Genomic DNA, 26,940 nt, shown 5'->3' with positions numbered 1-26,940 from the left:
CTTGTCCCAATCAATGTCATTTTAAAAGCCCGTCAGGATACGCTTAGCTCCTGTTCCCTGGCTGCTCGAATGAGCCAGCCATGACATTTGCTCCCTCCTCCTTCCCCTGCCTCAAATCCCCCAGCAAAGCCCCCAGTTCCCAGCCCGCGTGTTCCCTGCTCCAATCCAGGACAAATTGCAGGACTCGGTCCCTGGCCTTTAAAACAGGCAGCTGTTTAGAGAGGGGATCTCCAGGGAGAAGGGACTGAGGTGGTCTTGGCTTGCTTTTCATTTGAAGCTGAACTCTTGCCTCTTGAGGGCGGAGGTTACAGGGAAATGAGAGATGGAGAACTGTCCTGGGTGATGAAATGGAAAGCAAACTTTCCTCAGAATCATATTTGCAAAAATCGGAGAGTGCCGTTACTTGCAAGTGTCCCTACACATCAAGAGTTTTAAACCTGGTCCCTATCTGGACAACAGCATGTAGGGTCCGGGAAGCAAAGGCTTGAGAGTCCGACCTGCTGGGCTGCAGGCACCTCTTTGCTGGGAGACACAGTTGGACAATGTTTTTTTTTCAAGTATTTGGTGGGTGGGGGGGAGAGGGAAGAGAAAGAGACGCTTGCCGCCCAACGTGAATGGAAGAGAATCGAACCCAGAGAGTGCTGTGACACACTTGCCATTTGGCAGGAGGCGAGGAAGGGCGAGGGCACCGCGTCTTTCCCCAGCCTCGCGTGGCCGCAGTCTGGAGGCGCCACCTGGCCGGCTCCCGGCTCCCCTCGGCCTCCCTGAGCTCTGGGCTCGGCGAGGCTGCCGGGTGAGCTGGGAACCCGCAGACTGCTGGAGAAAAGAGAGGGAGAAAGGCCCCCAGTGGAGGAGGCACCTACAACTGGGCAACAGGGGTGGGCGCCTTTGTCTTTGGTGCTCGTCTGACCCGTTTCGTCAGCTCCGCTATCCAGGGAACCCACCTTCCCAGGGCCTGGGGGAGAGAGAGCCGTTTGAGGCTATGCAAAGTGACGCAGGTGTTTGCGGAGATTTTCCTCCTTGGAAGAAATGCTCGTCTCCACCCTTCCCAGCACACCAGCACCGCTCCTCTGCTTCGCGGTGTAAAGCTGCGGTTCAGAGGTGTCACAACACCGGGTGGAAGACTCTTGGTTCCGAAGCCGGGAACCGAACGTACATCCCCCAAGAGCTGGGCACATCTTTGCCTCGCCAGAGGCCGCCTTCGCGCGGGAAATCTGCAGAGCGGGCACGGGCGAATGCCAGGGATCGCTGGGGGTGAGATGCTGCCCGACCTCACTCTTACGCACCAGTATTGGCCAGAGGCTCCGGGCACTCTTGGGCGAGCGGCGATGCCCCAGCGTGACTCCTTCAGCCAAGACAGCCTCCCCCTACCGGGTGGGATGACCCGGGCAGCCCCTGAGGGAACAGGCCGGAGAGAAGTCCTCCTCGGGCGCCAAGGTGGGGGCGGGGGGGGGGAATCTGGGGAGAGACGGGAAAAGGCGAGAAAGAAAACGGAAGGCGCGACCCCCCTCGTCCCCCCTCCCGGAGGGCAGCAAGTGGGCCTCGGTGGTGTGGGAAGCCGCAATTAAAATGGCGACCTGCGAATTGTCTCAAGTTTGCGCACACCTCTGGCCCTCGCGCGCTGCATCTCCGTCCCAGTCCCCCAATCGGCCGCGTCGCCCGCAGAACAGGTACTTGGCAGAGGGTGCAAGGCGACCCACGAGGTGGAACGGCACCCCCATCCTCCTTGAGACTAGCCCAGAGAGAACTGGAAATCTTCCTCTCCAGCCGGCTCTCCTTAAACTTTGAAAACTCTGCCTCTCTCCTGGCTGAGCTTCCCTACCCCCCCCCGCCAAATATTGACACATTGGAAGCTGCCAAGTCCTTTTTGTTTCTTGTTTGTGCAGAGGGGTTTCCGAGAGTCCTTTTCTGAGCTCCCACCTTCACTCAGTGACGTCAGTGGCATTCTCTCCCGCTCCTCGCCTCTTACGATTTTTTGTTGTTAAAACTTTTCTCCGAGGTGAGGTGGGATTGGGGGTGGGGTGGGGTGGGGTGGGAGAAGGAGCTGATTCAAAGAGCCAGGGCCCTGGGGGGAAATAACAACAAGATTACGGCTGCTTCTCTCCGAGGCAAAGCTTAAGAAGGTGCTAATCCACTCGGTCGCTAATTGAGAGGTTGTAAAAATGATATTCGCCTCCAGTTCGGACAGTCTCTGGGATTCCTCCCCCCCCTCCCCCGCCGCTTATGCTCAGTAGACTTGAGTTCGAGCTTCTTTAATGATTGTTGAGAAGTAAAAGGGGAGAGAAAAAGGAGGCAGGCTCTCGCTGGTCTGGGATGGGCCCGCTGCCTCTCTGAAAGTCGCGGTCCTACGAAGTCTCGCTCAGGAGGCGCCACCTCCTTAGCCTCTTTAGTCTGGGTTTTCTCCCGGCGCTGAGTACTCCTGGGCCGCGGAAAGGGCCTTCCTCAGGCCAAGATGGTAATCGGGTTATGCTACCGCAAACCTGACCCGGACAGGGGAGGCCTCCGCTCACCCCGGAGCTCTGTCTGGCTCCTTGGCGGCAGCGTTAGTGGGTCTGGGTTGGGGAGGAGAGCATGAGACCCACACTAGGCCCTGCGGCGGCCCAACACAGCCTGCAGCGTCCTGACGGTCCCAGGTGCCAGGGCAGCCGCCACGCCGCGGGTCATCTGTGAGTTCAGGTTGCACAGACTTTACTGATGAGCTCGGACTTTTAGCACTTTTCACAAGTCAAGAGGAGTCAGGTATACCCGGCGGTGGCTTCCTCTCAGCCTCCCTGCTTCAGCTCTTCCAACCCCATTCTCCTTTGCCAGGTCCTGGGGTGTGTGCCCCATCCCAAACCTTCCCCCTTCCTTGCCTCAAGGCCTGCAAGCTCCGAGAGAGCTCGGCATTTTGCAGGACTAGGCAGCCGCTCCCTCCCCGTCACCTTAACTGCGGGCACCGAGGGGAGCCTTTGGAGTGTACTGAGGTGTGTCCTAATCGTCCGGCATTCAACAAATGGACTTCTGGTGTGTGGTCAGAAGAGAAAAGCCATTTACTTACTTTCCTCCCCGGTTTTCTGGCAACAGCTGAAGGGGAGTTGCCTCCGTGGACTGAGTAGACCCAGGAGAGGGAATCTTGGTGCGGAGAGACTCACACACCACACAAGATAACGGGTGGCACACACGAATACATGCTGACACACCGACATCAATGGCGAACGCTCTCTCCCTCTCTCTCTCGCTCGCTCTCTCTCTCTCCTCTCCCAGCATTGGTAGTCTCCCTCCACTCCAGGCCTCCACCCCCGCCTCCCTTCTTATCTCCCCCTCGCGTCCCCTCCTCTCGGGCGGGTGCCTGGAAAAGCAGCCGCACTTAGTTAACAAATGGCACGTGGGAGAAGTTGGTGAGTGTTTGGTGAGGACTCTTCAGGCTTTTCACAAGAACTCTCTGTACACAAAGTAAGTGGCGTGTTTGCTCGGGCCTCTCCAGCCCCGGCTGTGCCTCCGCTCCACTGCGCACCGCGCCTTCCGAAAGAAGAAAGAACAGAAGAAAGGGCCGGGGGAGAAAGGGTGGGGGAATGGGCAGGCCCGGGAGGCCTGGACTGGGAAGGCCGCCCGGCCTCGCCAAGTTCCCAAACGGGCGGCCTCCTCTCGGCCTAAGCTTCGCCTCGGCCTCCGCGGGAGTGTGCCTGCCAGGACCCAGTGACCTTCATGCCCCTTTTCTCTTCTTCTTCTCGGCGGCCAGGTGGGCTAGGGCGCGGCCACTGCTGTGTTCCGCGTCCCAGCGCCCAGGCGGAGATGGGGTAGGGGTAGGGGCGGGAGGGGAGGGCGGGCGGAGGCGGGGCAGCAGGCCAAGCTGCGCTGGAGTTGGCAAAAAAGGGACGCGCAGAACTACAGAAACTTGCTCCATCCAAGAGCTGAGAGTCCCGCGCCCAGCTTAATGGTGTGGGGGGCGCGCCCCCCCAGCTCAGCGGCCTTCACTCGACCCCCCAAGTTCGCGGCCACAGTGCGGCCCGCGCTGATTCCCGGAGCGCTCCGAGCCTAGAGATGTCTGGAGCGCCAGCCCCAGAGCCCAGGCGCGGGGGCCCAGCGCCGGGGAGAGCAGCCCGGACACACCGGCGGGGCCGAAAACAAGTGTATTCATATTCAAACAAACGGACCAATTGCACCAGGCGCGGAGAGGGAGCATCCAATCGGCTGGCGCGAGGCCCCGGCGCTGCTTTGCATAAAGCAATATTTTGTGTGGGAGCGATCCGTGCATTTGCATGTTGCGGAGTGATTAGTGGGTTTGAAAAGCGAACCGTGGCTCGGCCTCATTTCCCGCTCTGGTTCAGGCGCAGGAGGAAGTGTTTTGCTGGAGGATGATGACAGAGGTCAGGCTTCGCTAATGGGCCAGTGAGGAGCGGTGGATGCGAGGCCGGGCGCCGGCACACACACATTAACACACTTGAGCCATCACCAATCAGCATAGGTGTGCTGGCTGCAGCCACTTCCCTCACCCACACTCTTTATCTCTCACTCTCCAGCCGCTGACAGCCCATTTTATTGTCAATCTCTGTCTCCTTCCCAGGGATCTGAGAATTGCTCTCACATACCAAACCAGCAGCGTCCTTGGAGTAAACTCTCGCCAGCAACTCCTTTAAAATACCGTCATTTCAAACCATTGTGGTCTTTAAGCAACAAGAGAAAACAAACAAACAAACAAAACCCAACCAAACAAAACTCTTGACAGGAGCTTTGACGAGAGAGGATGCCTCAGAAAGGTGAGTCCGCTTCTTTCTTCTCGCTTCATTTTTATTGCAATATTCAGGCAGGTCTCCCCCTTCCTCCCCCCTTCCTTCCTCCCTCTCGCCGGTCCCCTCCCCCACTGCTACGCCGGGAGAGTTGGACTGGAGAAGTTTCCACGCAGGAGCCCAAACTTTCTACTTCCAGCGAAAGCCCGCGTCGGAGGGCGACGGCCGGCGAGCGGGAGCGGCGCAGCGCTCGCGGCGGCCGGCCGGCTCAACCCCAGCGCCAGCGCCAGCGCCAGCGCGGGTTGAGCTCGCAGGAAGAACCGAGGCTCCGGGCGACGCAGCCGCCGCGGCTCCCGGCCACAACGTCGCCAAATGCTCCCGGCCGGCGGCAGAGGACGAAGAGGCTTTGCGGTGCCGCAGGCCCGGGAACGGCTGCAGAGACTGGCCGCCGCCGGCCGCTTTGTCCAGCCGCGGGCCCAGCGATCGAGCCGAGGGCCGCGCGCCGAGGGAGCGCCGAAGGAGCCGGCTCGCCGCGCCGCCGCCCGCCCTCCGGCTTTGTGCGGCGCTCTCCCGGGCACCGAGGAATCCGCGGGCGCTCGAGCGCCCAGGGCCACCGCGCCCGCCGCCAGCCCGAGCAGTCAGTCGGCACGGCAACCCCACGCCGGATGCGGAGAGAAAGAGCGAGAGAGCGGGAGCCGGGAAGGAAGCTGCCAGGCCGAGGCGGTCGAACGCGCGCTCCGAGGGAGCTCCGAGCCGAGCGGGAGGATTGTCAGCTTCCATCAGGACCCCAGGCTCTGGCCCCCAACTTGAGCGCAGAGCTCGGAACTTGAAAACTCTCTGCTCCCCAGGCTTCCCCCAACCTTCGCCCTCGCCCTGCGAAAGCTGGGGTCCTCCCTGTCCTCCGGCCCCCAGCGCTCGGTGGGTATTTTTCCTTGTCTTCCTCTGACAAAGCTGCACCCGGTGTTGCCATTTCAACAAGTTTCGAGGTGGAAAGGTGGATTTTTTATTTTTTAATTCAAAGCTCCTGAATTTTTTCCTTTGTGAGGCCTTTAAGAAAAATAAATATGAAAGCATTGGCTTTGCCCTTCGTCTGATCACGTCCTCTCCCAGCTAATTAGTCTGAGTAATTTGAGAGCTTTTCGATTCTAAGACCCCAGGAGGAAAAGTGTCTTTTCAAAGTTCATAAAGTTGTTGCCTCTTTCCTTGTGCAGATTTTCTCAGTCTCCCTGCACCATAATAGCCCTGAATTTTAGCAAGTGTAATTGGGGGGAAATGGAGTTGAATTTCAAATGGAAATGCTTTCTTTTTTGAGTGCTAAAACCCGGCCCTCCAGTCATGAGTGATTTCTAGAAAGTTTAAAAACAAAGTGAACGGTGGTTTCTTTTTTCACATATGATCCGAAGCTCCCTAAGCCATATTGGACGTTTAACTCGAACTTGGGAAGGTTTGAAGAGGGGAGTGGGAGCAGAAAATGAGATGAAAAGCAAAGAGCTTGAAAGCCTGGCGAGTTTACGGAGGAGAAATAATAGTTGTTGCCGTTGACATTACATTTTTTATAGCCGGTGACCTTTGCAAATGTCTGAAGGCAATTTGATTAGTCGTTATTTGGCCCTAGAGAGCAAAACTTTGTCATCTTAATTGGTAATTACTCTTTGGCTGGGGGCCGGGGGGGTGGGCGAAAGTGAGCTCTCCTCTCCCCTTCCCCCTAGCTAAGAAGTTTGGAGATTAATTTTGAGAATTAAGTAATTAAAACAACAACAGCATTGAAAGCTGAGGTAGGGGTAGGGAGGCAGTGGCTCAGTGGCCTAGTGGACCAAGGCAGGGCGCCTCTGAGGCGTTTGGAGACTCCTTCCTTTCCGAGTGGGTCTCAGACCCAGCTGGGGCCATAGGGAGCCCTGGGCTGAGCTGGGGGGCTTTGGCTGCGGCTGAGGTGGAGGCGGTCTAGTCTCTCCGCAGGCGACTGCTTCCGGGTGTCGGATGCCCTGCTTCCCCAGTTGCTTTTGCACTAAGTGTTAACGATTACTTAAGTAATGAGATAGCTTCTTAGTTGAGAGGCGGGTGGGAAAGAAGCAGAACCGAGATTTGAAATGCTTCCACCTTCCCAGCTGCTTGGAAAATTAATCGGCTAGGCCTCTCTGGAATCAGCGAGTGATTTTTAAAAAATGGCTCCAAGAATGTACCGGCTGGGCTGGGGGCATTCGGTTGTGGTTGAGTACAGTGTGGGTTACAGTATGGGTTTAGGAAGTTTTACCCTTCTGGGGGAATTCCAGTCCACCTCTCCCCACCAGCTACTATGTGCAGTTTCAGAATCCCACTTTGGGGAGGGGGTTGGGCATTCTGTGCAAAGTTGGGTTTGCTGCCTGTCCTTGGCTTGACTTGGTCTTGGGGACTGAGAAACAGGAGGAAGCCTTTGGGAGCCAACCCAGCTAGGGCTAACTAGGTAGCCCTTTGCCTTCGCCAATATTTACCAAGCTGCTTTGGGAAGCTGGGGGAAAGTCTAAGTTTTAAGTTTATTTTTATGGATTTAAGCTGCCTCCCAGGTAGTTAATAAATTAGACCATGAATGGCCTTTAAGAGAAAAAAAAATGTGTTTCTTGGGATTCTTTGCTTGCAGGCAGGCAAAATTAATAATCATAATAGGCAAAACAAGAAAAAAAACTTTTAGTTTTGTTTCTAAACAGGGACAATGATGCTGAGACTATTTAATGATTTTACTTTTTTTTTTTGCAAACCTTTTGAATGGGTTCTTTATTGTAACTCTCTCTTCCCAATTGAGCTCCCCACGGTGCCGTTGTATCTTTTTACAGCCCCTAACAACTCACACCAGTAACACAATTACCTCCAGATATTTATAACAAGAAATTACTTTTCTATTCCAACCCCCCCTCCCCAGAACCTTCTTCTTAAGGGAAGGCAGGGAGGGAGGTGATGGAGGAGGTCGTAACCTTGGGGGACAGCACTGGGTCAGGAATTACAAAGCAAGAAGTGTCCTTCTGCTCCCTGTGTGAGTTGGTGGGTTGTTGGTACCTTTGGTTGGAAGCTGTGTTGCTGGTTAGGGAGACTCGGTTTTGCTCTTTGGGTTTGGGGAGAGCTGGAGAATAGAAGCCATTGTTCACTCTCTGTAGGCTTTGTCGACCACGCTCACCCCCTCCTGTTCATACTTTTTAAAGCAGTGAGGCGAGGTAGACAGCGTGTGTCACAGTACAGTAAAAGGGGGGAAGATCTAAACACCAAAAGAGAAGTGAATCACAATAAGTGAGGTTTGGGGGGAAAAAGTTAGGCTTGCCACTTTCAAAGTCCCAGAAAGGCTGAGAAGTGAGTAGAGAGGGGGTCTGACTGGGAAGCTTTGAGGGGGAGAGTAAAGGATAAAGGGGTAACCAGAGAGTTGGGTTCTGGGGGCCTTGGGGCAACTGAGGTGGTGAAATTCTTGAAGGAAGGAGTAATGGCTCCGAAGCCCTCCTAGTAGGCCCCAGCCTGCACCCTCAGGCACCCTGAAGTTCCAAGGTCCCCTTTGCCTCACATCTAAACTTCAGGTATAAGCCCTCTCCCCCTCCCCCCCCTCCCCCCCACCCCCAGCTCTTGGCCTCTACTGTTAACCCTGCTGTTTCTCTTGTTCTCCCCTCTTCCTTCCCCTGGTTCTTGATATTTTTGCAAAATGGGGTCCCAACTTGTCAGATTCTTTCTCCAAATCTCCCAAGCCAGGCCAGGGCAGCCAGTAGCAAAACGTGGGGACTTCTGCAGGATAGGCTGCTGGAAATGTGGGTGTAAGTCTGGGATTTAGGGTTTTATGGCAGTTTGAGACCTAGATGAATTTTTTTTTTCTTTCTGAGAGTGTGGATCAGAGAGCCCATGGGCCTATGCTTTTGAGCCACAGTTTGACATACCTTTCTCTCCTTCTGGTTTGTCTTAGGGTGAAGACTTTAACTAGGGGTGTGCAGATGTGTGAGACCTTTTATTGTGAGAGTGGACAGACATCCCAGATTTCAGGCAAGTTCTACGTTGGCTGCTTTGGGTTCCAAAACCTGAAAGAGTCAGAATGCTCGCTCGTTGTTGTTCAGATGGAAGAAAAAATTCAAAATCAGGTCATCGATTCTCCTGATTGAAGGGTTAACTGCTAAGAGATTTGGGGGGAACAGATTGGGAATATTGGAGTATTTGTAGCCCAAAGGGTAGATTTTGCATGCACTGGAGGGCAGAGCTGGATGACTCTCCCATCGCTGCAACCGACTAAGTGGATCATTTCCTTAAAGAGGGGGCTTTCTCCTGTCCTGACTCCAGGACATCCTCTGTAGGGAGGTAGGCCTACCTGGTGCTGGCCCAGGATTAATGCCTATATTCTTGCTAACAGAGCCCCATATTCGAGCCCCGTGGGATACCGCGGCCCCCAGCCTGCGCCAGCATGCAGAACAGTAAGTGCCTCTGGTCTTCTTGGACTTGGGGCTGGGGAGGCGCCGCGCGGGTCGGGGGAGGGCATGGAGCCTCACGGAGTCCGCGCTGGCCAGACCGCGGGCGCGAGGCCGAGGGACCCGAGGCAGCTGCGCCCCTCTCCTAGCCCGGCAACCCTAGAGGGGAGGGCGTTTGCTCTGTTCTCCCTCCTGGAAGAACAGGGGCTGGGCCCCTCCGAACAGCCCGCAAGAGTTTGCGAAGCTGCGGTCGAGAAACCCCATCCCCGCCAAATCCTGTAACTCACACCCCCTCCCCGCCCCTGCCCGGGCTCTGACCCCAGAGAGGGGGGCTGGGCTGAGCAGGGCGGGGCGGAGGCTTCCAGTCGCAGCGCGAGAAGGAGGCCCCTTGGGTTTAGCGAAGACTGAATGTCTCCGCCGTCCGGGCGGGGTGGGGGGCTCCCCTCCCCCAGTCACTCTAAGGGCAGCTCCTCCCCTCCCCACCCTGGCTAGGGCCCTGGAAGGCCAACGGAGCGGGGCACCCAGGCCTGCGGTGGGGTGGAGGGGGTACACTGGCCCCATGGGACTGTTACAGGGCGCCGGCGAGAGCAGGTTTACTGGGTCTGGGAAGAGAGTGGGGATGGGCCCAGGAGTTGGAGAAGCCCTGCCCCGATAGCTGCTGTCTGTGTCCTGGTCATTCCGGCCCGCTGTGCCTTTGATTCCCAGGCTCTTGCGCTTCCCATCCTCCCTCCGCCTAGGCCCTTTGGGCCCCCAGCCCACTTTCCTGCTCGGTCCGTGAGTGCTGGTGTGTGGCAGGACGAATCTGGAGACAGGGCCTGGGAGCGTGGAGGCCCAGCGAAACTAGGCCAGGGTTGAGGTGCGGAGTCTGGACGAGGTTTAAGGGCTCAGCTGTATGGAGTGCCCGAAGGCCTAAGGCTTCTAGAAACCTTCCCTTGCCGAACTGCAGACTGAGGAGGGTCCCTAGCGCCTGATCCATCTGTCCTGGAACCGCTAGTCGTCCCCTGGTGCTTCCGCGGCTGGTGGGCGTAAAGCGCAGGAGAGGGCGCAAAGGTGGCGAGCTTTAAGGCGGATTCGTTGTGCAGAAACCTGCCGGGCCCTGGGACTTGGCCTGGTAGGAACCCTCCTTGGCGAGGCTTAGGCTTCTGTCCACCCTTCCTGGCTGCTGGGTTCTCCCCCTACAGCACAGGGTCCCCAGCCGCAGGCTCTCGGGAGGGCCGGCGCCCGGCGCTGTGGATTTGCCGCTGCGGCCTGGCTGGCGGGCCCCGAGGGGCGCGCGGGGTCGCAGGCCGGCCTGCAGGGCTTTGTGCCGCTCGCTCCCGGGTGTGCGCGAGGCGCAGAGCATCCAAATTGACACCATATGTTTTCCTATTAGATGCTTCGCGGTCGAATTCTAGGCGCATAATCATCGCCACTGGGCGAGAGCGCCAGCCGTCCCTAGGGAAGGGACACAATGATTGAGGCTTAACCTCTGAAGGGGAACTTATAGCCGCGCTTCCTCGCTGCCATTTCGATGCTGGCAGAGGCGACCTGGCCCTGGGCGAGCACCCGCCGGCGGTCGCTGTGGAGGTGGCGGGCAGGTTGTGTTTTGCAATGCGGGGAGAAGGAGGGAGGTCTAGGCTTAGGCGGCCTCACACGCCTTGGCATTCCTAGATTGGGAACTGCTCAGGGAGCGCGTGAAGTTTAGAAAGTCTTTCTCGATCTTTCTCTGGGACAGCCTTTCTTTTTCCTGGAAGGCTCCCTGTGCCCAAAGGGGAGGCTCCGTATCTGGAGCAGTAGAAGCTCTTTCGAGGCAAAGGAAGGCAATAAAGGGAACTTAGGAGAAAACGGAAGCGCGATCTAGGGCTTGCTCTGTTGGAGAAGCGGTGTCCCCGCGATGTCCCTGCTCACGCTGGGCCCGGCCGGAGCCTAGATACCCCAAACGCCTGTCACTTCTCATCGAGTTGAGGCTCCAGCACCCCCCTCAGTGAGGGCCCCCCCCCACCCCAAGCCTTCGGCTACCCTGAAAAAGCGGCTCCCCTCGAAGGGGAAACGAGTGCAGTTCAATCTCGTCTGAGTGATCTACAAATAGGGACGGAAAGGGTCGTTTTATCACGGTCCCGTTTGTCGTGACGATGCAATTTCCCGGAGCGGAGCACTGTCACAAAGTGACAAGGCTGCCACAAGCGCCCCGACTGATCTTTTCAATTAGCCTTCCATGCATGATCCGGAGCGACTTCCGCCTATTTCCAGAAATTAAGCTCAAACTTGACGTGCAGCTAGTTTTATTTTAAAGACAAATGTCAGAGAGGCTCATCATATTTTCCCCCCTCTTCTATATTTGGAGCTTATTTATTGCTAAGAAGCTCAGCTTTCTGGAGTCAATTTATCAGAGGCTCCAAGGAGAAGAGAGGAGAGAAGAGCTGAGCGGGGAGCCACATCTTCTCCTGGAAGGGCTGCTCTCTAGAGTCGGGGCTGCAGGTTGGAGATTTTTAAGGAAGTGGGAATTGGCAATTGGCTTTATTTGTGTGCCTGTGGTTTCTGGGGAGGGGCTACAGAGGTGCTAACTCCCTATTCCCTATGATGAGACAATGGGGTGAGGTTGTGAGATAACCAGATAAAGGAGGGATGGGGGACACTGTGGTGTGGTCTTTTCCTTTTCTTTTCACTTTTTGATTTTTGCTAATATCTATCCTTGGCGGTGGGGAGGGCCGAGTTGAGCAGCGGAAGTAAAGCGGAGCTGTGGCCGGGGCGAACAGACTCCCAGATCTCCGCCCCACTGCAGCAGCCAGACTACTTTGTGGTTGGAGCCGATCTGGGGCTCTGAGGCTGGAGGAAGCCTTCAGTGGAGGTGCTGAAACCCCGGTTGTGATTCACTAGCCACGGATTTGCTGTTCTGGTTCTTCTCTACTCCCTCCCCTTTTCTTCTCCTATTTTTTTTTTTTTTTTTAAATCCCGGTGCTTGTGTGTTGCCTTCACCAGAGTTTGGAGTGTGACAACAAACGTTTCTGGACTTTAGTGTCTGAGGGAGCACTGGAGAGCTATAGGATTTGCTATCACAGTTCTAACAATGCAGAGACCTTGGAGATTCAGTGTGGGTTCTGTAGGACTCGTGGTTTTTCTTGACACTCAGAGGGGATCTTTGGGAGGATATCTTTTGAGCTGATGATTTGCACCTTGCGGGTTCAGAGACCAGCTGGGGTGTTTGTGGAGGGCAGCGGTGGGCTGGGGGCTCTGCTGGAGGGAAGGCGGTAGTGAGGTGTGTGTCTGCATGGTGCTTCTGCAGTCTGGTGGGCAGGAGCTCGGCTGTGTTTGGGCTGGGCTGCCCGATGCCAGGAATGGCTGCGAGGTCCTGTTGTCATTTCTGATCGATAGCAGGGACCTGATCGCTGAGGTTGGCCAGGGTTGGCAGGGAGCTGAGGATGCATTGTGGTTGTCTTTTCTTTCTTCCTTCTTCTTCTTCTTCTTCTTCTTCATCTCTTTCTCCCTCTTCTCCTCTTCCTCCTTCTCTTCTTCCTCCTCCTCCTCCTCCCTCCTCTTTCTCTTTACTCTTCTTCCTCTCCTCTCCGCTCTGCTCTCCTCTCCCTTTCCTCAGGTCACAGCGGAGTGAATCAGCTCGGTGGTGTCTTTGTCAACGGGCGGCCACTGCCGGACTCCACCCGGCAGAAGATCGTAGAGCTAGCTCACAGCGGGGCCCGGCCGTGCGACATTTCCCGAATTCTGCAGGTGATCCTCCCGGCGCCGCCCCACTCGCCGCGCCCCCCGCGGCCCTCCACTCTCAACGCCCTCTCTCCATTTCTTACTGTAAAGGCTGCTAATTATGGACCCACCTACCCTCACCCCCACTCCAGTCCCCACCCCACTCCCCTGCCTTCTGCTTTCCCCTTTCCTTCCACCATCCTTCCCGATCTCTTCCAACCTGGGTCAGTCACATAAGACAATTCATCTGCTTAAGAAAAAAATTGGGTGTGAATTTAAAAAAAAAAAAAAACCTTTCTTTTTTCATTTGGCAAAACATTCATTGTGGTAACAGTTTATGAACTGTAATAAAAGGAGTTATATAAATCCATATAATCTCATTCCCTTCTCCCTCATCCCATGCTTACCTCAGAGTTTGAGATACTTGTTTGATTTCTTCATATTTATGAAAAAAATATATATTGATTTTAAAAGACGAACGCTATTTACCTCCCTCCCTAACTCACATTTACTCAATTGGGCATATTTTTAAAGGAAAAATAACTAAAAATTCAGTTTATATTTCCCCTTCACTCATTACAACATAACACCGCTTTAAGCAAGGTCAGCACAAAACAATCTGACTTCGTTTTGATGCATCTTCAAGCCGCATTTATTTACAAAAACAGTTTTTAAAACTTTTAAATTAGTTTTTTTTTTAGTTCAAACTGTTTGAAAGTATCATCCTATTTGTAGTTTTTAGGGCTACAAATGTAATTTTAAGAAAAAAGCTCTCTACAGTAAGTTCTCGTACCATTGAAGGTATATTTTTGTGTTATAGACCCATGCAGATGCAAAAGTCCAAGTGCTGGACAATCAAAACGTAAGCTTGTCATTGTTTAATGCATACTTAAACAATTTTATTTTTGTCTTGAAATTATTAATAATGTGGTTTTCTGTCCACTTCCCCTATGCAGGTGTCCAACGGATGTGTGAGTAAAATTCTGGGCAGGTATTACGAGACTGGCTCCATCAGACCCAGGGCAATCGGTGGTAGTAAACCGAGAGTAGCGACTCCAGAAGTTGTAAGCAAAATAGCCCAGTATAAGCGGGAGTGCCCGTCCATCTTTGCTTGGGAAATCCGAGACAGATTACTGTCCGAGGGGGTCTGTACCAACGATAACATACCAAGTGTAAGTTCACTGAGAACATTCCCTCTCCCTGCCCTAAGCTCCACACTCTTCCCTCTTTACCATCACTTTCTTGACCTCCCCCTGCTCTTCTCCCTGCCAGTGTCTTTCTCTCTTTCTCTCCTCCGTGCTCCACATTTATCTCCTCTATACCTGGGGGTCTTGAGAGGAGCACCCTGACCCTTTTTTTGACCTTCTGGAAAATGGAAGTCAAGTGTGGGGGGTTATGTACCTCACTTGCATGTGGCAAAGTAGAGAGCGGAGGCACCTGGAGAAAGGCACTGGAATCTAGAAGGAAAATGCAAATGAAAACCAGATTCGAGCTTCCGCCACATCTACCTGTTTGAACCTTCTTTCAGGCATCAAACATCCATTTCTGCCCTAATATAAAACAAATAAAAGTGAAAGAAAGCTCTAGGCCAAGTCTCAATATTTTGGGGGGGAAGTCTTTAACAACAAAAAAGCAGCCATGTGAGTTAGGTCACCAGAGACACTGCGCAACAGTGAAGGACCCCTGCCTAGTCTTCCAACTCTCTACACAACTGAGTTTCCATGCCCAAAGTGATGGCTGGCATTCTTTCCACGATGTCTCTGCAAATCCACCCACTGTCCTAGGATGGCTGGGAATTTTTTTTTTTTAATGTATTAAGGGTCATTCTTGAAGCGGTGGGAGCGCTGAGATGGGGACTTAGGGCAACTGTGTCTTCAGGAGACTCTACCATTTGGTTTGATCTTGATTTGATTTGCAGGTGTCATCAATAAACAGAGTTCTTCGCAACCTGGCTAGCGAAAAGCAACAGATGGGTGCAGACGGCATGTATGATAAACTAAGGATGTTGAACGGGCAGACCGGAAGCTGGGGCACCCGCCCGGGTTGGTATCCGGGGACATCGGTGCCAGGGCAACCTACTCAAGGTAAAAACCCAAACACCCATCCTCAAATTCTCCATATATGCAGCCCCTTGCCCATCCTCTTCTCCAACTTTTTCCCTCTCCGGGCTTCTGTGCTTAGAGAACGTAGTGGAGAAACTCTTCAAAGGCTTGGGACATAACGACTTGCGCTGTATCTAGGTGGTGTTTTGTTGAACTACCTGGTTGGCCTGGGAATTCGAGGGTTGTGTATGTTAGGTAGTATGAATGTGGCTGGTGTGTGTGTGTGTGTGTGTGCATGTGCGCTCGAGTGTGTGTTATATGGGCAGGAGTATGTGTGTGTGTGTATGAGCTAGCTGCGTGGTGCCCTATTCAAATGTGCCATTAAAATGCACGGAGAGCCCCCTTGCTGTAGAAGTGTGACAAGTTAACACACTGACAGACTGCAAGATAAACATAATTGTATCGTTTTGCTTCTTGCCGTAATTGACAAATTATGTGACTAGGAGTAGGGTGTGTGTGAGAGGGTGAGCAGTGAGATGCAGGGCCAAGTTGAGGATGGGGCATTGGAAGTGGTGGCTTTCCCAACTAAACAACCCTACCCTCTCTGCTCTGACCCCTTCCACCCCTTGGGCCCCCAGTTCTCACTCTTTGTGGGTGGCGACTGCGTAGAAGGGTGGGGTGAGGATACTGTGAACCGGACTTTGGTGTGCCGGGAGCGACTCTGGGGCTGGGAGGAAAGATAGGATCTGGACCGTCCTTGGATCTGTGAGAAGCCATGGAAGAAGAGGAGGAGATGGGGGTGGGGTCTGGTCTGTTGGCTCTCCCCCTCCCCTACGCACACCGGAGGTAGCTTGGTCAAGAATAGGAAACAGTTTACTCCGAAGATTAATCGGTATTTGTTGTCCTCGTGACAAGGAGATAATATGCGGGATAATGGGACGTGGCGTTTCACTCCCCGGAGCACGACGAAGCCTGGGGGCTCCCGGCCTGGGAGGCGGCGAGGGGAAGCTGACTGGGCTGCCCTTGCATCCGTGCGCTCTCGGACCCGCTCTGGGTGCCCCGCGCCTCCACCGAGCCGGGCTAGAGAAGGGAAAATCGGTAACAGTATGCGAAATATCTGGTACAAAGGATGCTTCTGTCACTCGCAAGAATTTGTTATGGGAACAATCCTGTCGCTCTGTAATTGCTCATTAGAGAACGTTTTGTTTCTCATTAAGGCGACATGAATAAGCGTCTAGTTGAAGGAGACAGCTGTAGAAATGTTCCACAAGAGACCTCTGGACACGATTCGGCACCAATTGCCAATTAGACATGTCAGTTTTAAGAGCAGAAAACAATATAGGACGGACACTGGGAAGATAGGGAGCAAAGCGCTGGCTCGGTGTTTCCCAGCGCGGCCGCTCGGCCGGCCGAGGCCTCCCGACGCGCAGGGCCCCGGCTCTCCTGGGCGACCCGCCCGCCCGCTCCCTGGCCGGATCGGGCCGAACCGCGGCCTCCCGGGGTGCGAGGCTGCACCCGAGGAGGCGCTGCCTCCGCCCTGACCGCAGGCCCCGGCCCCCTCCGGCTTCTGGTGAGGACGAGGGAGTGACCACCATACCCTCACCTGACCCTTGAAACTGTAGGCTTCCCACGTGCGCACACCCAGTGACGCGCTCCCGTTGCCTGCCCCGGTCCCCCGCAGTCTGCGGTCCCGGTGACCCCACCCCGCCGAGTCTGGCCGGCGGGTGCGAGAGGTCTCGGGGAGGGCGTGGGACACAGTGGCCGGGCCTGGGAGGTGCTGAGCGCTGGGCGCGAGGGCTCACGTTTGTTCGGGGCCTGGAACAAGGACACCCCCTCCTCCTCCCCGGAGCCCGGACCGGACCGAAGCCGAGGGCAGCAGCTTCGCCCGCCCCTCTGCTGCCACCAGAGGCGGCGCCCGACTGGGGAGGCCTTTCGTCGCGGGGAGCGTGAGGGCGGGAAGCGAGAGCCTAACCGCAAGGACCTGGTGGTGACCGTTGGGGCGGGAGGTGGCGCTAGTTCAGGAGCTTTGGACTTTCAGGCGCCGAGTTGCCAGAGCCTTCTGGCTCACCGACTGCCAGTTCCCCCTTTACTCCACAGAAAACCCACGCCAGTGCCTGGTCCCCACCCAGTGGGGAGGACGGTCGCGCCAGGCGAGCGCAGAGTCCCGGGCGTGGGGACCATGCCGGCGGCCGCGGCTGACGTGCCGGGAATCCTCGGTTCTCTTGGCGCTAAGAAGGCCCCCCTCCCTCCCTCGCCCCCTTTGCCGGCCCAGGAAGCCGGTTTGCGGTTTTAAAGAGCCCATTACTCCGAAAGCATAAGGCGAGGTTAGGTCTCAGAGGGAGACAAATCTGGTTTCCATCTGATCAACGCCATGCGGCGGTGAATAAAATTGTGCCGACTTGGGCTGACAACAACAAGAGACAACTCTATCCAGCCCCGATTCTCCAGCGCTTTGGTGGTTTTAGGGATCACAGAGACACTTTTTCTTATCTCCTCCCGCCGCCCCCCCCCCACCACCAGCCCCGTAATACCCAGGCCCTCTATAGGATTTAGTCACTCTCTTTTTCAACAGATGCTACAATGTTTTGATCCGCGCTCCAGAGCTGAAAAGGTGCCGCAACCGGGTTGCTATCTTTTCTTGCTTGTTTTCCGCATCACTGATTAAGACACTAAGAAACTAAGGAATGATTTTATTTCCCAGCGTCTTTTTTTTTTTTTTTTCTTTCTCTCCTCTCCTTCTTCCAGGAAACAAATCCTATCCCGAGCGTCAGATGGTCCTGGGGCTGGGATAATGGGAGGCGCTTTCACTCGCCTTCTCGAGGATTAGGCTGGAAGGTGGACGGCGCCCATTGAAGGCCCCTTCTTTGCGCTCGGAGGGGGCGCCTTTTAAAGAAGATATCTTAATTGTCTGCCACTTAGGTTTATCATGTGGGGAATTCGAGATCCAACTTCCAGTTCTATTTTGCTAAAAGCTTTAAGAGTGGAAGGTAAATCCACTAAAGAAAAAAAGGGGGGCCCCCAGTCTAAGAGTGACCTCTCCGGCACTGCCTGGCTGCGAACAGTTGCTATTTTTAAAGGAGCAAACTTTCAATGGGGCACGCTCGCTCTTCGGGGTCTTGGAGGGATCCTGCAGCCACGGGTTTCTCCTGAACTGCCTCTAATTCCACGGCTGTTTTTTTTTTTTTTTCCCTCAAAGAGGTTTAAAATCGAGCTCTCCTCACCCTCGTTGACTTTCCTCCTCTTAAGTGTCAGTTCAAGTCAGCGCTGTGCCTCCGTTGCTGAGAGAGAGAAGGAGGGAGAGAGAGGGAGAGAGAGTGTGTGTGCGGGGAGTGGGGGGGGGAGGGGAGGAAGAAAGAAAGGGAGAGGGAGAGCGTGCTCGAATGTCCATGTTTTAAAATTAGGAAAACGTCAGCGAAGCAAACGGGAGCAGAGAATGCTATCTGCGGGGGTCTTCTTAGGCAGACCCGGGTAGCTTTGTTTGGCGAGGTCGAATGTGCCAGAAAAAGGACTGGGGTGGGGCCTCCTAGAAGGCGTGAGTGACCACCCCCGCGAGATGGGATTGTGTTCTCAGCGCTCCCTTCCCTAAACCTCTGATGATCGCAGGTTTTTGTTTGTGCTTTCGCAAAGCAATAACTGATGGCCTTTCTAGTTGGCCCAAAAAGTCTATTTCTAAAGTCTTCCTCATTGACCGAATCCGAAAATAAAAGGGGCTCTTCATTTCATTCCCTGAAAAACACTGAAAAGTCACCCGGAAACTCGGGGCAGTAAATTAGCACAGATACTGGTGCCGGCACACGTGAGTGAGCGGCTCTCCCTCAGCTAAGTAGCCTTCCCCGACCCCCCAGCTTTCTGATGTAGCGCAAGACGACCCAAAGCAGAGCCACGGCCCATTTACTAATAGTCTCTCTCTCCCTTATCTCCCTTTTTCTCTTTCTCTCCCCGTCTCCTTCGACCCCTCTTGTCTCTTTTTCCTCTCAGCACTCTTTTCTGTCCTTCTTATACCTTTCTGGCCTCTGTCTCTTTGGGGCCCTCTTTCCTCCTCCACCTTTCCAGGCCCCTCCTCTCTCCTACTCCCCCAAACCCCTCCACCAGGCCTCCGCCCCCTCCTCTCCTGTCTCCCTCCCCCGTGGTCTCCATCCTCCCTGCCTCCCCGGCTCACTTCCCCCCCGCGCCCCGGACCTCATCCACTGGCCCTGCATCCCCCCCCACCCCCTGCCCTGGCCTCCCATCCACCCTCCAACCCCCAGCTAAGCGCCCTAAATAGCATGGAGGCGCCTGCTCTTGGGACAGTGATTAATGATAGCAGAGCAGAGGGGTTAACACACTTCACTGAAAAGTCTGTTGACTGGGCTTCTTGTAACACAATGTGGCCCGCTGCACGCCTCAAGAGAATCCTTTTGTTGTCCGCACTCATTGTGGCCTCAAAATTCTGCCCACGAAAGTTTGCCAACGCTCCTGCCCCAGGAGTTTAATAGTTTCCCTTACTCGCGGGGCATTGTGCGGCGCTGAAAAGCAGCCCCTCGCTATTCAAGTGTTGGTGGTCATCTCAATAGATCTCCAAGGGCCCATATGGTGGCCAGTACTGATGAATCCGCCTGTTTAAATGGGGGAGAAAGTTGGGGTTTTAAAACATTTCAAAGTTTCTGAAAAGATCCCACTAGATCCTGTCACAATTCCCTGAACTCTTTGAAGGCACTGCCTATTGTCTCCTGGTTATAAATGATATTCCTAGCCAAGTCTATTCCCCACCAAGGCGCCCCTAGAGGCCCCTACCCCCATGGGCCAAGTTTCTAGGATGGGGGGGCCTGCCCCTGTGGTATCCCTTGGGGGCCTCAGGACCCAAGACCAAGGACCCAGCCAGCAGGCAGTGGCCCTGGAGGCCCAGCCAAGGCTGAGTCCTTCCCTTGCCAGGCTGTGGCTTATCCAGCAAGGCGCACGAGGAGACAGCTAGCCTACGTGCACATCTTGCCCTCCAAGCAGCAAAGGAAAACAATAAAACTTTCCCCTGTTTAATGATAGAAATTACATTAAAAGTGGTGGAAATGCCCTAATTAAAAATGTACCACTTAAATGATATGCCAAGGATTCAGCTGCAGCATAGCATGTTTAGCTAGTTAGTGAACTCTCTACTATTTCTTTTTTAAAATTACACGTTAAAAATTTAAAAGAAATCTTACTTTTCTCTGGTGCAACACATTACAAAGAATGGACAGTCCTTTTATCTAAATATAAAATTCCATTTTCAGCAATTATAGCCTGTTCTTGGTGATGATATAATTACAGCTGTGCTCGTAATAGGTGTCAAGGCAAAGCGCACTCATACAATAGTTGAATAAAACTGCAGAACAATGCGAGCACTTCTAAATTCACAACCTTTAAAATGAAATTGACTGTGCAGAATTCAAATAAAAACTAGATAAATATTTTTTTAAAGATTACAAGCTTGGTTTGGTTTCTTAATAGCATTTTCTACAAACCTATCAACATCTAATTGATTAGATAGGAATTACTGATTATAGATCAGCTGAAATCTTGAACATCACTCTTCTATTTTCCCAACACAGCCATAGGTAAATAAATTCTCTAAGGAAAGGGAACTGGGCGAGGCATTTGGAGGGTCAAGGTTAGTTATAAAAGATCATTTTAATTGGAAACTTCAGCACTTGTTTTGTCATTCAAAGAAATGCCATTCCCAAAGTATCTAAATTGTGCAGTCTCATCTTGATAAAAACAGAAAGAAAATGGTGGTCAGGTAACATTTGTCACTAATGTCTTTTATTAAAAGAAGGCTGACAGTTACCTTGGGAATGTTTTGGTGAGACTTTCAGATGAGACTGCTTTTGGAGTTTATGGCTGTATATGACGCCCCTTTTGGAGACTCCAAGTTATTCCAAATTTCTCTTACTGTCCTATTCTTTTTGTTCCAGATGGCTGCCAGCAACAGGAAGGAGGGGGAGAGAATACCAACTCCATCAGTTCCAATGGAGAAGATTCAGATGAGGCCCAAATGCGACTTCAGCTGAAGCGGAAGCTGCAAAGAAATAGAACATCCTTTACCCAAGAGCAAATTGAGGCCCTGGAGAAAGGTGATGGAGTTTTTCAAAGTAGAGAAGCAGTAAATCAAAGTAAATGCCACATCTTCAGTACAAAGAGCTAAATTTAGCCAAGGCCCTTGCACAGAGGCCTGAAAAGATTTCTTTTTTCTTTCTGTCCTTCTTTTTTTTCTTTTCCTGGGCATCTTTTCAGTGTGTGTGTGTGTGTTTTCTTTCTTCTTTTCATGTACCAGTGATTCACAGATGAAAAGTCTGACTTCTCATGAAGAAACAATGATGATTTGGCTAATTCAGGCCACAGAAGAATGAATGTCATTTCAAAGAGAATAGAACTTGGTTCTGATGGGATAGTTCTTCCAAGAACAATCAATCTAATAGTCGTAGCATTTTAAAGGGAATTGGTTGGAGGTGATAGAAGTCGGGAGGTGGAAACCAGATTGATCCAGGGTTCGGTTGACACATTTTTGTATAGTTCTGGCACAACACAGAAAAATGCAACTTACTCTTTCAGAGTTTGAGAGAACCCATTATCCAGATGTGTTTGCCCGAGAAAGACTAGCGGCCAAAATAGATCTACCTGAAGCAAGAATACAGGTACCCAGGGACCGTGTGTTCATGTTTTGTGATTCATACCATTTGCCTTTTCTAGAGACACAGGTGCTTCTAAGGAACACCATTTGTTTGTATAAACAGTAACAGATTCAGTTTGCTAAATGCTTTGTGCCACTCAGCTCTCGGGGCTGGGGGGGAGGAGGACAGTGGACGTGTCTGGGATGGGGTGGAGCTGGGAGCAAGCTCAGGGCTAACCTGTTCCATCTGATTTCCAGGTCTGGTTTTCTAATCGAAGGGCCAAATGGAGAAGAGAAGAAAAGCTGAGGAATCAGAGAAGACAGGCCAGCAACACACCTAGTCATATTCCAATCAGCAGTAGTTTCAGCACCAGTGTCTACCAACCAATCCCACAACCCACCACGCCTGGTAATTTGAAATATTAATACTACTAACAAATGGGTTTCAACTTGTTTGCCCTTGGCTCTGACTCTCACAATGACTGTCTGTTGTGTCTTCTCCCTGCAGTTTCCTCCTTCACATCTGGCTCCATGTTGGGCCGAACAGACACAGCCCTCACAAACACATACAGTGCTTTGCCGCCCATGCCCAGCTTCACCATGGCAAATAACCTGCCTATGCAAGTAAGTGAGGCTGGCGGCTACCTGCTTAATGGGTCCCTGGGAGAAGAAGTGAGGAATGGGTTGGGGCCTGCAGACCTCACTGGCCCTATGTGTACCCTTGGGAGCCTTTCTCAATATAGTGATTGGCTTGATCAGTCAAGTCTGAGATGAAAACAGTCGATCGAGTCTTTTAGTTGATTGATTGATTCATGCCTTTAATAAAATAAAAACCTGATGTGCCGTCAAGTTAATTTTTGCTCATAAGGAATGTTGGTTTGATAATGTTGGGTGAGAATGGGGCATGTTTTGGGGACCAGAAACTTGTACCAGAAAATGAAAATAATATTGGCAAATTAATAGATAGTAAGAGGGTAGTATATATAACACCTGGGTTTCTATTCATGTGTTCATATTAATAAGTGTGTAGTCTTTATGTGCACTGTGGTTGTTATTTAGGATGTTTCTGATAAACTAGTGAGGATGAAAAAAAGGACCAGAATTGGGATTCATATTTGCATAGTGTGATATACTTAACATAGAGGAGAGCTAGTTTTCTTTCTGTATCTTAGAATAAAAAAAGGAATAGAAGGCATTTGCTAGAAATTTAGTGTGTCTTTGCTATGAATGATGTGATGGGGTTGTGGCATTCCCAGCTGCCTGGAAAGGCGGATGCTATTCACTTGGTGTAACAACCTGCTCCTACTCTCAATTCCGTCCCAGATATTTATCAGCCCCTACGTGTGCTGGGCCCTGTACTAGGTTAACCCTTTATGATGGAAGTTGTCTAAGGCAGGTGGGGTGTACTAGAACTTTGGAACTAGAGGGATTCTTGATGGGGAAAAATAATTGGTCTTCTGGTGGGCCTTCTGCAGTGACTTCCCCAGGACTCCTGTCCTATTTGTGCAGCAATTAGAGATGCCAGATAGTGTGAGGTTGGCCAGCATGAGCCCCTGATGGAAACAAATTTGGGGTTGCACATATCGTTTATTCTCCCCTGAACATCTTCTGCTGGATTTCTAACCCAAATCACACCAAAATAAGTGTTTCCCAGTCTTTAGACTGATACAGGAGCAGCTAGGTAAGCAATTTCAGAGGAATTATTCACACATCTATTTTTATTGCATCTGGATATTATTGGCCATAGAGCAACTAATGTAAATTAAGGGATTAACAGCCCATTAGTTGTGGTTGCTATGACTGCCTTGGAATTTTCTAGAAGTCAAAGTTGCCTGGAGGAAGTCATTTTGGGAATTAGAAGCAAATGCAAGCTGAAATTCTGGCAGGGCCCTGAAGGCCTGCTTGCCTCTTTGAACCCGATGTTAGCAGTCATCCTCAGACTTTAATAAGGCCACCGAGTCTTGTTCAGTTTTGTAAGTTGTAGCAACATCTAGGTTTCTATGAAGATAAAAAAATGTGTATATGAGAAAACATTTAGAAACAATTAAATAGATGCTGCTATTCTGTTAGAGTTGTTTCCACGTAGACTGGTGTGGGTCAATTTATTTCAAATGCTGACTTTTAAAAATTATACAACTTATAATTCAAACCATATATATATATATTTGTAAAGCATAAAGAAAATTAAAATATCAGCAATTCTACTATTCAGAGAAAATTACTCTCTGAATTTTGGAGGGGAGTGAGGGCTGGCCTGTCTGTCCATCAGTTTATCCTGTTGACCAAAATCTTCAACCATTTTACAAAGGCTGGGTGTCCTCCGAACCTTCTCTAACGTATCACCCTCTCCGAGGCTGTGGATCTCGGAATGTTAAACATTTCTGTAGTTTGCAGATCAGAGCAGTACCGTCATCTCCCCTGTTCCTGACAATATGCTTCTATTAATTCATCTCAAGGCTGCTGCCCCAGCATAGCCCCATGAGAGCTCATGAGGTGTTTTGTCTCAGCCTTGTGTATTTATTTAGTCAGGATAAAGGTTTATCTTGTCAATGCCGTGATTCTAAACACTTCGACGGTAGCAGCACAATTTGGTGGGTAAAACCTAATCTCAGTTTTGGTGTCTATAAGAAAGTCACAGCTAATTCTCCGGATGGGGCTAGGTATTTACTGACACTTCTGACTACTTTAACCTGAGATCATCACTGATCTGCCTCTTCAAGCATCTTTAAATCCATAAGTCCAACCATGAAAGGCTTTCAAGGTCCCTAAACCAAACTTTACAGAGAGTTCCTGCCACTGTCCTCTGCCTCACAGCTTGAGATACAGGGTTTGAGGCGTGCAGGTGTCGCTGGATTCCCAAATGGATGAATTTGCGAGAGGGGGTGTGTCTTTATGGAAGTCCTCATGTTATAGTTACTCTGAAGGTGCCAGCAGAGGTCCAAGATGAACATGGACAAAAATCCTATTAATGTTATGGATAGTGCCAACCGTCTAGCTGGACAATGAATGGTCTGAATTTTTGGTACTTCAAAAAGTTTGGTGTGGGCTTCCCTGGTGGCGCAGTGGTTGAGAGTCCGCCTGCCGATGCAGGGGACACGGGTTCGTGCCCCGGTCCGGGAAGATCCCACATGCCGCGGAGTGGCTGGGCCCGTGAGCCATGGCCGCTGAGCCTGCGCTGGTGTGTAGGCAACTTTACTCCAGCAGTGGACAACAGAAGGACTGGTTGGAAGCCCGATCTTAGTGTTACCACGTGGAATTCAGGCGCTTTACTTGCGGGGATCAGACTTGTTGGCAGAGTTCCTGGGGTTGGGGGGAGGGAGCTGGGGGTGTGGCTATGCAAAGTGTCTCTCAGTAACCACAAGTTCGCCTTTCTCCTCCCAGCCCCCAGTCCCCAGCCAGACCTCTGCGTACTCCTGCATGCTGCCCACCAGCCCTTCGGTGAACGGGCGGAGTTATGACACCTACACCCCCCCACATATGCAGACGCACATGAACAGTCAGCCAATGGGCACCTCGGGCACCACTTCCACAGGTGAGCCGCTGCTCTCCGCAGGCTGCACAGAGGTGGCCTTTGCAGCTTCTTTTGCCAGGTGATCTCCCTTCACTCAAAGTTTACCTAAAAAGAACCTCCTGGCCTTGTGTGATGGTGTATTTAACTCTCTGTTGCTTGCTTCCTTGGGGAAGACTGATTAAAAGGGGAATTCAGTCAAGCTAGTTAGTAACTTGACGCCGTACTGACAAAAAAAGAAGTTGTTTTTCCTGAATTTGATTGCAGAAGCTGTATATGAAGACAAGGCCTGAAAATGTAATTTTTCTAAGGAGAAATTATTATATTAGCCAAAGTTTAACAGTGAAGGCCCCCTGAGTTTATTGGAAGACTTCTCACTTCCCTCCTAGTTCCTCTATGCCTTTCATTGCAACTGAAGAAGTACCACTCTGGTTTTCCAGGATGGTTTTGTTGCTCAAGTTCCAAACATACAAACAAATGGAGCTGTTTTTTTGGTGGGGGGAGCATGGGGGGCTTTGGGATTCAGTAGATGTATGTAAACATGCTTTCTGGTTTCTGAAGGTGCTACTTTTGTTTATAGGACTTGAAAAGTTTTTTCCTTTTTAGATTGAGTTAAATGTTAGAAAGTACTAGAGATTTTTTTTTTAACCTATACATTCGTACTCCATGCCTGTCTCTTGAAGGGAATATCTACATGGCTATTTCTTTCATCCACTTCTAGGACTCATTTCCCCTGGTGTGTCAGTTCCAGTTCAAGTTCCTGGAAGTGAACCTGATATGTCCCAATACTGGCCAAGATTACAGTAAAAAACAAACAAACAATCAAAAAACAAACAAACAAAAGGAAAGGATATATTGTGTTAATTCAGTCAGTGACTATGTGGACACAGCAGTTGGACGTTCCTTGGAAGGAAAGAAAAATGGCTGTTAGAAGCACTTCAGTACTGCAATTGTGTCCTGTGTTGAACCACTGGGGAATGGACTTGAAACAAGGACCTTTGTATACAGAAGGCACGATGTCAGTTGGAACAAATCTTCATTTTGGTATCCAAACTTTTATTCATTTTGGTGTATTATTTGTAAATGGGCATTTGTATGTTATAATGAAAATAAGAACAACGCAGACTGGATGGATGTTTGATCTCTGTTGGTCATGAAGTTGTTTTAAAAAAAAAAAGGAAATCATGATCAACAAGCTTTGCCACGAATTTGAGTTTTATCAAGATATATCGAATACTTCTACCCATCTGTTCATAGTTTATGGACTGATGTTCCACGTTTGTATCATTCCTTTGCATATACTTAAACCTGGAACAACATGCACTAGATTTATGTAAGAAATATCTGTTGGTTTTCCAAAGGTTGTTAACAGATGAAGTTTATGTGCAAAAAAAGGGTAAGATATAAATTCAAGGAAGAAAAAAGTTGATAGCTAAAAGGTAGAGTGTGTCTTCGATATAATCCAATTTGTTTTATGTCAAAATGTAAGTATTTGTCTTCCCTAGAAATCCTCAGAATGATTTCTATAATAAAGTTAATTTCATTTATATTTGACAAGAATACTCTATAGATGTTTTATACACATTTTCATGCAATCATAAGTTTCTTCTTTGGCCAGCAAAAGTTAATTGTTCTTAGATATAGTTGTATTACTGTTCACAGTCCAATCATTTTGTGCATCTAGAATTCATTCCTAATCAATTAAAAGTGCTTGCAAGAGTTTTAAACTTAAGTGTTTTGAAGTTGTTCACAACTACATATCAAAATTAACCATTGTTGATTGTAAAAACCATGCCAAAGCCTTTGTATTTCCTTTATTATACTATTTTCTTTTTAACCTTATAGTGTGGTGTTACAAATTTTGTTTCCTTGTTAGATTAACATTCTAAACGAATGGTTACTTTCATACATACTCTATTTTAAAGCCCGATGATCCTTAAAGAAATAATTCTTATAGGTGTCATAAATCGCAAATGTGTTTGTT

The 26,940-nt window shown here is 51.1% G+C and overlaps 2 protein-coding genes across 6 annotated transcripts; both read left to right on the top strand.

Moving 5' to 3' along the window:
- Positions 1-2,571: 2,571 nt before the first annotated feature.
- On the top strand, positions 2,572-8,809 carry LOC308620819 (uncharacterized protein; the record flags this gene model as incomplete). Its single annotated transcript, XM_081240713.1, has 5 exons — positions 2,572-2,666; positions 3,244-3,388; positions 3,464-3,658; positions 4,906-5,624; positions 8,617-8,809. The coding sequence occupies 5 exons, from the start codon at positions 2,572-2,574 to the stop codon at positions 8,807-8,809; spliced, it is 1,347 nt and encodes a 448-aa protein (XP_081096839.1).
- Positions 8,810-9,057: 248 nt separating this feature from the next.
- PAX6 (paired box 6) lies at positions 9,058-26,007 on the top strand (the record flags this gene model as incomplete). 5 transcript variants are annotated; one of them, XM_081238960.1, is made up of 11 exons in its annotated part: positions 9,058-9,115; positions 12,681-12,811; positions 13,605-13,646; positions 13,741-13,755; positions 14,703-14,868; positions 20,754-20,912; positions 21,391-21,473; positions 21,707-21,857; positions 21,957-22,072; positions 24,830-24,980; positions 25,678-26,007. In XM_081238960.1, the coding sequence occupies 11 exons, from the start codon at positions 9,106-9,108 to the stop codon at positions 25,761-25,763; spliced, it is 1,110 nt and encodes a 369-aa protein (XP_081095086.1). In that variant the 3' UTR covers positions 25,764-26,007. The 5 variants fall into 5 exon arrangements, with proteins under 5 accessions (XP_081095086.1, XP_081095084.1, XP_081095087.1 ...); XM_081238958.1 differs by having other exon boundaries at positions 13,741-13,956; XM_081238962.1 differs by lacking the exon at positions 9,058-9,115 and adding an exon at positions 11,386-11,566 and having other exon boundaries at positions 13,741-13,956.
- Between the last annotated feature and the right edge of the window lie 933 nt (positions 26,008-26,940).

This window comes from Mesoplodon bidens (genome assembly GCF_964165515.1).
Source record: "Mesoplodon bidens genome assembly, chromosome: 7".
Lineage (NCBI taxonomy): Eukaryota > Metazoa > Chordata > Mammalia > Artiodactyla > Ziphiidae > Mesoplodon > Mesoplodon bidens.
Note: the sequence above shows the minus strand (reverse complement) of the source record. Positions and strands in the feature narration are given on the sequence as shown.